Source organism: Marmota marmota, unplaced genomic scaffold (assembly GCF_001458135.2).
Source record: "Marmota marmota marmota unplaced genomic scaffold, marMar, whole genome shotgun sequence".
NCBI classification, from domain to species: Eukaryota; Metazoa; Chordata; class Mammalia; order Rodentia; family Sciuridae; genus Marmota; species Marmota marmota.
In genome coordinates, this window is record NW_025999896.1 from 3,269,218 (window position 1) to 3,279,771 (window position 10,554).

The following is a 10,554-nucleotide window of genomic DNA, read 5'->3' on the forward strand; positions in this document are numbered from 1 at the left end:
TCTTTTTTTTTTTTTTTTTTGTGCTGTGCATTGGGTAAAACTGGGAATGGAACCACCAGTTGATCCAGCTATCCCACTCCTCGGTCTATACCCAAAGGACTTAAAAACAGCATACTACAGTGATGCAGCCACATCAGTGTTCATAGCAGCACAATTTACAGTAGCCAAACTGTGGAACCAACTTAGATGCCCTTCAATAGATGAATGGATAAAGAAATTTGGTATATATATATACACAATGGAATATTACTCAGCAATACAAGAGAATAAAATTATGGCATTTGCAGGTGATTAGATGGAGTTAGAGAATATCAGGCTAAGCAAAGTAAGCCAATCCCCCCAAAACAAAGGCCAAATGTTCACTCTAGGCAGCGGATGCTCATCCATAATGGGGTGGGGGAGTGGGATGAGTGGAGGAACTTTGGATGGGTAAAGTACTATCTATATATTATCTCATTAAATCCACATGAATACCTTATAGATGGTATTCATGTGGATTTAATGAGATAATAATTTTTCAAATTATTCCCCAAAGTAAAAGGCCACAGACTAGATAGTTATATGGAGGAGATAGGTCCCTAAAGTGAACCTACAAGGACAGGTAGAAAGAATAATGGAGAGGCATTGCAGTGTGAGGTTGTTTATTATTGTTATTATTATTTTGCCTCTCTGTTTTGTACTTCTTCATATTTTCTAAATTTTCTTGAGCCGTGTAGGTAGGTGATTTTGTAACCTGAAAACTTCCAACAAATGTTACATTACAAAGCTTATAAATGCAAAAATTTATTCTAATTCAAGTATTAGAGGATAGAAGAGACGTGTGCTTGGAGAACTCCTGGATTCTTATTTTGGAATCTTGTGATGTGGAGCTAAGTAGGGAAAAGGGCAAAGTGGACTCATTCTCTGAGCTCTCAATCCCTGTGTTTGGTCTAATCACTTAGTGTCCCTGGGTCCCAGTTTTCTCATGAGTTCCCTGAGCTGCCTGTCAGTTCAAAACTCCTTAATTCTCTGCATACACAAATTAATTTCATGCTTACATCAGTCGCCAACAGCTCCTCGCTGTCATCAATGCTGGCTACAGTGACCTCTCCCTGGCTCACGAAGGGAAAGTCAAAGGGGTTGGTTGAAATCAGAAGCAGGTCTGCAAAACACCAAGATCTTTTTAATACTGTAGACACAACTTACTCTGGGTATTGTCCCAAAGCCACTGATGAGGAAGATAAGAATGATATCCGAGAGCTTACCAATGAGCTCTGGCTTCTTGTTTGACATGATTTGGTAAAAAATATGATAGCTTCTCTCAGCAGATAACTGAAATGTCACTCTGGATTTTTCCAAGAGGTCTACGGTAACAACAACAAAAATAATAATTTCAGGTTTCCAAGAGTGACCTTTGTGGCAAACTACCAAGGTATTTGTATCAAGTGTCCAGACTTACAGGTTTCAATGTCAGCAGATGCCAGCTTTCCAGTGGCTCCGAAGTGAATCCGAATGAACTTCCCCTGTCCAATGGCAGGATGAAAAACACCACAGTCACTTGCTCTATATGATTCTGTGTGGGCTATCACCCATGGGTGGGAAGCACGGGGTTAGGGAGGCAGTGAAGCCAGAAACATAAGTACTTCCTGTCTCGGTTTGTCTCACTCCTGCAGTCCCCAGGCTGAGCCAACCAAGGGTCAGGTAGCCCTATCCAGAGTTCCCAGCCTTGTTCCTACAGCTCAGGGGGCATCCACAGGCTCCCGTCCAACTCCCTGCTTGGAACCACCTCATTCCTGACTGCATCCTTGATTTTTATACTATTTTTACACCTTGTTTCCCAAATACTTTCTCAAATATTAGAATTGATTGTATGGATGGGCTGTCTAATTTCTTTTTCTTTTTTTCTTATTTTTTGCCTTTGAATGCTAATTCTGAGATTTTACATACTACTTATTACAGGCAAGTCTAACTTCTAGGCATCTGGCTCTCCAAAGAACAACTCAGGGTCTGGGTTTCTCCCTTTTTGGGGAGTGATAAATAAAGTATACACACACACACACACATACATACACATATATATACACATACTTACACATGTATATATATACACACAAACATATGTATGTGTATATATGTATATATTAATGTGTATGTATATATACACATACGCACATACACACATATAAAATATATAAACTTTAATTTATATATTATTTTATAAAATTTAGATATAATGCATACATGTGAATTATATATGTATTAATTTACATAGTACATATAAATATGTGCATAGTACATACAAAATATGTGCGCCCCTTTCTCATATCCATTTAATTGGTACTCTACCATACTGTGAACAAATTTAAGGGTGAAAATGTTGACTTGTTTATTCTACACAGTTTGGAAAGTGGTCAGTACTCAATAATATTCCCAATATTTTTCTGAATTTGTGAAGGCTCAATGGACGTATGTGTGAATGAGAGTATTGGGGCTTCAGTATTTTTAGCTAATTTCTGGAATACAATGGAATCACTAGCCTACAAAGGTCTGGAGGGCAGAAGGTGTACAGAGTGCTTATGAATTCTGGCTCAGGACCAAAAGGAAAGGCCTAAAGTGAATAAATGGATGTGATGACAGGGAGTCCTAAAGGCATCATCTCCACTTAAATGTGGAATCAGATTAGCACCATAGCTAAAATTAGTCCAAGCACTGTAATACATCTCTACACATGTAAAATGTACTCAGATCCCCCACAAAGAAGGGCTTAGTTTTGCACCCAGGAAGACAGATGTACAAGTAGGTAGTATACAGGGGACCAAGCGCATATCTGAGGAAAGAAAGGCCAGGGCTCAGAGCTACAGTCTTTGAGGAATGCATCTACTTTTTAATCAGCAACCGTTTTATCTTTATGGGGTGACCATAAAATGTGAGCTTGAGATTGTCCAGCTGGTGAGATGTGTGAAGTTCTGAGGTACTTTTGCAACTAGAGGCATAAATGAGGGCTGTACCTCTTCAGTATTTGCTCCCCTGGCCAATGAAATTGAACATATTGCTGAATGCTTATTTGCCAGTGTGGAAATAAATACCTCTTTGGTGGTGCTATTCCTAAGTGAAATGTTGAAGGAAGAACGATTGACTTTAATATACTTAGCACCAACCAATTCCTACTGGAATCCCTTTTGTCTTTGGCTAGTTCTTCTGCAGCTCCTAGGACTTCCTGACTTGGAGTAGGTCAAATCTACCAACCTAATTCACACTAAGAATTCTGTGGCTAAGTCAATGGATGTTGCTCAGTAATATTAAGTGAGCACATGAAGAGATGTTCACTATCATTACCAATTTAGGAGATATAAATTAAAACCATCATTAGATATCACTACACACTTATAAAAGTGGCCAAAATAAGGTTTAAAATGTCTCCATCTAGAGAATCTGATGTTAGCATTCAAGAATTGATTTCTACTTGCAGAATTTGAATCTCTGAGGCTTCAGGATGCTTGTGAGGTGATGTTGACTAGTTAGGGAAAGACAGCTAAATCCTCCCTCTGCCAGGAAGAGGCCAACACTTTTTTTTCAAAGTGGATTGACAAATTCCAGTTGAGTAGATTAATCTGAATTGCTGGAGGGTAGTTTATGTGACAATTTTTCACATCCAGCACTTAAGGACAGAGTGTGGTTGGCTGGGGTAGGTGAAAACTGGGCTGTGTCTTACAAATCTGGAAGAGTTGTCATTCCTCACGGTCTTAGCATTTCCAAAGGCCTCCAGCAGGGGATTGGCTTGGATGATCTGATCCTCCAGTGTTCCCTAACAACAAAGAGAAGAGAGGACTTTGGACTGTCTTCCTGAGAAGCCCACAGGTGACTGGAAAGTGTGTGTGCTCTGGGAAAGGTCCAGGGAGAAGTGTCCACCAGTCTTACCTGGTGTTCAGTGCAGACATGTGGAGATACCAGGGCCCCACCAGATCCCACCTAAGAAGTCTTAAGGTCCTACCCCAGGGAAGCTCTTATTAGGATGCAATGAAGGAACCCCTGGTCATGTCAGATTCTAGGATGGAACATTATCCTCTCCATCTTGACATTCACACTGCCTCTCTTCTCTGATTACATTTCATTATAAATCATGGATTTTTAGGTACATGTACCTTTGTACTCACCTAATATCATAGACATTTGTGTTCAGAAGGGGAAATGACCTCAAAGATCGTGCAATTAAAAAAAATGGTTTTCAAAAATGTCTTGTAAGTAGCAAAACAAACAAAAAAAATCATAAAAATTGTTACTCAGGAGTCTACTATGGTAAAAAGGATTTCTACCTCACTTCCATCACTTATCCTTCTGGCTCCAGAGAGGTTTGGAAACTGTTAAACCTAGTGATTCTCAAAGTGTGGTCCCTGGACCAGCAGTAAGAACTTTACATGAAAACATGTTAGAAAGGCAAAACATTGGATCCCACTTTAGACCTTCTTAGTCAGAAATTATGGGCTGAGGCTCTCAATTCCTTTTAAAAGCCCTTTAATTGGTTCTGATGTGTGCTTCAATTTGAAAACTCCTGGTGTTTCCATTCCCTTCTCCAGAGGGCATGTGGAATTGGTCAAGATCACTCAACTATTGTTGAAGGAACTAGTGCTATATCCCAAGTCCACTTTCTGCCTTGCCCCTGATTGTGATATAATAAAAGATGCATATTTCCGTTTTCTGACACAAATCTCCTGAATCCCTTGACATCTCCAAAGTTCTAAGTGTCTTATTATATACTAATAATGAATGAGTGGTGTCTGGGGGGTCCCCAGACAGCCCCAGGATGAGAGTTGCTTGCCATGGGAACTGATTACAGGACTGGAGATTTCAGGGGAGAGAGACTGAAGGTTGAACTAATCACCAAAGCCAATGATCTGGTTGGTTATGCCCATGTAACAGAACCTCTGTGAGAATTCTTAACCATGGAGAATTCTTGACGAACCCATGGAGACACTGGGAGGTGGCATGGCAGTTCCATGCTTCTCTCCCTGTCTTACCCCTCTATGCATCTCTTCCAACCGGTTGTTCTTGAATTGTTTCTTTTATAATATACCAGTAGTAAGTAAAGTGTTTCTCTGAGTTCTTTGAACCATTCTAGCAAATTATTGAACTTGAGACGGGGTTTGTAGGAGCCCCAGATGTGTAACTGGTCAGTTCCACTTAGCACTGGGACTTGCAATGGACACCTGAAGTGGGGGGTGTCTTATGGAATATGATACTATTTCCAGGGAGTTAGTATCATAATTGAATTGAATTGTAAGATTGCTGCTCCCACCCGTTACCCCAGTGGGTGTGTATAGAGAATTAGGATATTGCCTGGTATGGGGGGAAAAACAAAACAACAACAACAACAGAAAAACCTCACACATTTGGCATTGGAAATGTTCTGTGTGAGAATACAGAGAAGAGGAAACTTCTGTTCTGTTTACCTGGCTCATCTGAGCTGTGACACACCCTTGGTGCTCACCCAATATGTCAGACATGCTTATTCTAATAAGCCTCCAGGGCAGGCCATTGCTTACCTGCATTTTGCCTGTTGGCTGCTCTTTCTTTTTGTCTCCAGTAACTGCAATTGTTGCAAAGTACTGGATGACACGCTTGGTGTTCACAGTCTTCCCTGCACCAGATTCTCCACTGTCAATTTAAAAGTAAATGGTAAAAGGCCTGGTTCAGTGGCACATGCCTGTAATCCCAGCGGTGGCTCCGAAGGCTGAGACAGGAGGATGGCGAGTTCAAAGCCAGCCTCAGCATTGGGGAGGCGCTAAGCTACTCAGTGAGACCCTGTCTCTAAATAAAACACAAAATAGGGCTGGAATGTGGCTCAGGGGTCAAGTGCCCCTAAGTTCGATCCCCAGTACCAAAAAGAAAATTAAATGTGATAAAGGAAAGTGGAAGGGATGGGCTCTGGCTTCTGAGTCATCATGGGCTTAAACACAGGTTACTCACGTGATGAGGATAGACTGGTTGTCTCGATCTAGAAACGCAAAAGGAGGCAAACAAAATAAGTGAACAACAAAAAGATAAGATTTAAATACAGAGCAAATTGGGGGAAAGTTAAAGAACCTAGGGCCTGGTTGGGTTTTGAACTTGTGGTGTGGTTCAGACATGTCTAATCTTGGTGACAATTTGTGCAGATTTCTTAAATGTGGGATGTATGGAAAGCCTGGGAGATGAACAGTGAACCCCACATGTAAAAGTTGTTCATGTTGGTAGATCTTTAACTCTTTGCTTTCCATCTCCCTTTGAAACAAAGAAAGTCAGTTTCAGGTTCAGAGCAAGTAGGAGACCACAGTTTCAATTTAGAATTTGTAGGCACTTATTGGCTGTCATGGTATTTTTCTCTTACTTTTATTTTCTACTCATGAGAAACTATTTCTGAGAGTGTATGGATTGAAAAAATTCATATATTGAAGTCCTAATATCCGGAACCTCAGAATTACTTGGAAATAAGATGTAAATAAGATGCAGATGTAATTAATCAAGATGAGGTCTTTCAGGGTAGGGTGAAATCTTGATCCAGTATGACTGGTATCCTTATAATAAGGGGACATTTAAAGACACACACACACACACACACACACACACGGAGAATGCCATGTGAAGATGAAGCCAGAGGGCAGTGTGACACTTCTGCATGCCAAGAATCATTAAAGATTGCCTGCAAACCACAGAAGCTAAGTGCAAAACCTGGAACAGATTCTCCTACAGCCTCAGAAGGAAAGAACCTTGCTGAAACCTCGATTATAGACTTCTAGCCTCTAGAACTGTGAGACAATACATTTCTGTGTTTAAGCCACCCAGTCTGTAGTACTTTGTTATAGCTCTTATAGCAACCTAATAGTGATATTAACCTTCCCTTTAAAACTGAGGTCACTTCAGTTAAAGAAAACAAATATTATTTGCAGAAAGGGTAAAGATTGTAAATGTGGGATAGAAATGATTGAAGTATGGGTAACATTGTACTGGATGATTTTTAAGTGTCCTCCGATCTTGAATGCTGGCTTTTATTTCTTGTCTCTGTGCTGAGTCAAATCAGGCAAAAGTTGAGAAGATAAAAGTGATAATGGCATGGCAGTATCACCATATCTCTATTTCTAATGCCACCTTGGAAATCCGGGGAAGATGCACAGAAGCCTGAGTTAAGGGGGAAAGCAGGTAAAGGGAGACTTTTCCACCTATTTTTACAACTTTGTGGATACTAATATAGTTTCTCTTCTAAGTATGTCCATGCTAAGGGTGCTTTGCAGGTAAGGACAGGACATTTCTTTGTGCTCCCTAAATAAGCATGGACTTAGTGTGGCTTTGGCCTTGACCACTGGACTTTCCATGCATTATGACCAGTAAATAGAAGGGTTTGCACTGCTGGCTACTCATCCCCAAATCATCTGAAGCTCTTTGGTTCATGCACTGTTCAGATGGCCAAAGCCTCTAACGGGCTTGAATAACTGACAATTATTTTTAAAAGCATGAACAAAGAGAGGACTCACCAGTCAGCATGAACTGATAGGCGTTGTCAGAGATGGAGAAGATGTGGGGCGGGGCCTCCTGGCGCTTTTTGCCTCTATAGGCAGCCACCACCTCTGGGTTGTATACCGGCAGCCACTTGTAGGGGTTGACGGTGACACAGAAGAGGCCCGAGTAGGTCTGGGAAAATCAGAAAATTAATCATTTAGATCTTGTTTTTACTCAGAGAAATAAATGATGTGCACTGATGTTCAAGGGCACTCACGTAGATCATCCAGGCTGCATAACGCTCTTTGAGGTTGTACAGCACAGCAGGCTCGTGCAGGTGGGTCATCATGGCCATGTCCTCGATCTTGTCGAATTTGGGAGGGTTCATGGGGAACACCTGGTCACTGTTCAGAGTGAGCGTCTGGGTATTGAGAAGAAAAGCAAGCAATGGAGAGGAAGCCAATGATCTGCACCCCTCTTCATTGGAGGGGTGGAAGTAGTGAGATAATGTGGTACATTCAGTGATATATTTATTGGTCATTTCCATGTCTAGAGATGATCTTTAAGTAACTTGCCCTTGATTAACCTGATTCTGGTCAAACCAGTGCTGGTCTGATGATCCCAATCAGTCTGCCATTGTGGGTTCCAGGAGACGGTTACAGGGGTGCAGAGCTATAGAGCCCTTTGCCTTCAGGGTGGCCAGATGTAGCTTAGGATAGCCACTATCAAGGTAGGTTGCCTTTGTTTACCAGGTTTGCTGTGAGTTCTGGGATGTGACAAAGGTTGGAAGGTTGGAAGGAACTGCTCCAGTGTTTTTATGCATTTCTACCTCAATGCCCTGGGTCAAGTGGGTTCCTTTATCTTCAATGAATATCTTCATTGAAATGATATCTGGACACCTTCAAGTGTCCCCTCTTCTGAGACCCATTTCCTCTCTTCCTTGTTTCTTCAAGGCTCCCATAATTCTTTGTACCCCTGCTCTCCTAAGTTAGAACATTTGAGCCTGCATCATGCATGGTTCATGGCTGTAAAATATTTCGAGATGATTACTGGATTTCCCACCCCCCCCTGTATTTTTCCTGCCTGTCCTCATTCAAGGATGCAGTTGGCTCTGTACTTCTTTCTTAAGAGAGGTAGAAAATAGGGCAGAAAAGAGAAGTAGCCTATAGGACTTTCTGGATTTTGTTTTCCAAAAACCAAAGTGCCTAGAGGACCTTTGAGGGTTTTACAGAAGAGGTAAAAGGAAGGAGATTTGCTATAGCCTAAAATTCTTGAGAAGGGAGGCCCTCCTGTGCCACTGCCTTAGACTAGAAAGACAGACCCCAGTGTGGCCAAAGGAATGAGAGAAAAGTCTCTGTATCCTGAACCTTTAGGATCTGGCACGTTTTTCTAAATAGATCTTTTAGGAGGCAATGCAACCCCGAAGCAAGACTGTGTAGGTTGAGACTATGCCACAACCTTGAGGGTGGGACAACCCCAAGAGTGACTGAAGACATTTTTTTTCTAGCCCAGTGATAAAGATCTGGAATCAGAGATTATGTCCAATAATAAAGAAAAAAAAAAAAACTAAGAAAAATCTGTCTCATGTGTCCAAGTTTGAATTGAGACTCACACTTGCCGAACACATCTTGATTCCTACACTAGATGGGTAAGTTTAGGGGAAGGAATGTGCTAAGATTTGCAAATATTTGAAAAGTGATCCATGCTTTGATGGAAACCTACTAGGTATCCAATAAGTACTGAATTGAAAGGCATGCTGTAATTCTCCATATTAAACTAGCCAGTGCTTCTTGGGCTTCCTCTTAAGAATGATTGTGTATAGCCCACAGAGCTATATTTGTTTTTCCATCCAGCAACAATAGCACCAATTTGCTTTTAAGTAGTCCAAAGCCTTTCACCTGCACCTTCCCCTCTTCTCCAAAGCAAACACCAAAAAAATCCTCAAAGCCCAAACCCTCAAAGGAAAGAGACAGGAGCAAGGTGTATGGCATGGGAACTTCACTATAGAACAGGGAGATGTAAGTTTCAGTCTGTCTTTAGATGCAATTTCTAATATTCCATTCCCAAGGAAAACAAGGACGCCCATCTTATCCAAGGCATTTGAGATCAGCACTTACCCGGTCATCCAGGGTCTTGACGATGACTTGGTCATTTTCCCTGCTCTGGATCATACCTTTCACATACATTTCCTTATCATCCACTGCAAAGCAGGCTTTCTTTGAATCGAATGGGCGATTTTGAGCCTCGATTCTCTCCTTCTCTGGTTTCCGGAGGTAGGGAGCTGCTTCTCCAAAAATGGCCATCTCAGCATCCGAGCTCATGACTGCAGGGAGCTAGGAAGACCAGGGGATTGCTGAATCTCATACCTGGGAGAACACTGCATCTATAGGGTGGCTATCTGTTATCTCTATTCAACAGGAGGCCAGATTCAAAGGCTCTGGGAAGAGCTAGGTCCTGAGGGATCTACAACCAGGTCTATGGCTTACACTGGGCAAATAGGAATGAGGTACAAGGCACATTTTAGGCTGGGCATGGATGTGTGCCTGTAATCCCCACAACTCAGGAGGCTGATGCAGGAGGATTGTGAGTTCAAAGCCAGCCTCAGCAATTTAGCCAGTCCTAAGCAACTTATGGAGGCCCTGTCTAAAAAAATAAAATATAAAAAGGGCTGGGGATGTGGCTCAGTGGCTAAGCACCCCTGGATTCAATCCCCAGTACTAACAACAACAACAAAAAAGGGAACAAAAAATGTGTGAGGATTGTTTTTTCTGAGTGTCACTTTTGGGAACATCTCTTCGTTCAGCCCCTGGTGTGCACATCTGTACCAATGAAAGGCAACCCTGGTGAGCCCAGTAAAAGGGGGCTTAAAGCATCTTCTTAAATTGTGCCTCCCGTTTGAGCTTGTGGCCTTGAGGTCTCCCCCAGTTCCTAAGTGAATCTGGAAACAGTTGCTGGAAACTGAGGATTCCCAGTAGAACTTGCAGATAGCCCAGTGACACGTAAATGAGAGAATACCAGCTTCTCACGCTTGCTTAGGTAATGTGGTAATAGCAAATGGGCCCACAGCAATGTCACTCTCTCCCATAATCACCCCCCCCCCCCCCC

General features: G+C 41.9%; 1 protein-coding gene across 1 annotated transcript in view; it reads right to left on the reverse strand.

The window, feature by feature from the left end:
* Nucleotides 1-9,770, reverse strand: part of Myh13 (myosin heavy chain 13) — a 51,966-nt gene extending 42,196 nt beyond the window's left edge. The window contains exons 1-9 of the mRNA XM_015504525.2: nt 9,567-9,770; nt 7,727-7,870; nt 7,485-7,641; nt 5,944-5,971; nt 5,520-5,631; nt 3,692-3,784; nt 1,439-1,502; nt 1,245-1,343; nt 1,038-1,141 (exon numbers count right to left, since the gene is read on the reverse strand). Of these exons, the coding sequence (XP_015360011.2) occupies nt 1,038-1,141; nt 1,245-1,343; nt 1,439-1,502; nt 3,692-3,784; nt 5,520-5,631; nt 5,944-5,971; nt 7,485-7,641; nt 7,727-7,870; nt 9,567-9,770 (1,005 nt within the window). The remainder of the gene's footprint in view (nt 1-1,037; nt 1,142-1,244; nt 1,344-1,438; nt 1,503-3,691; nt 3,785-5,519; nt 5,632-5,943; nt 5,972-7,484; nt 7,642-7,726; nt 7,871-9,566) is intronic.
* Nucleotides 9,771-10,554: the final 784 nt, after the last annotated feature.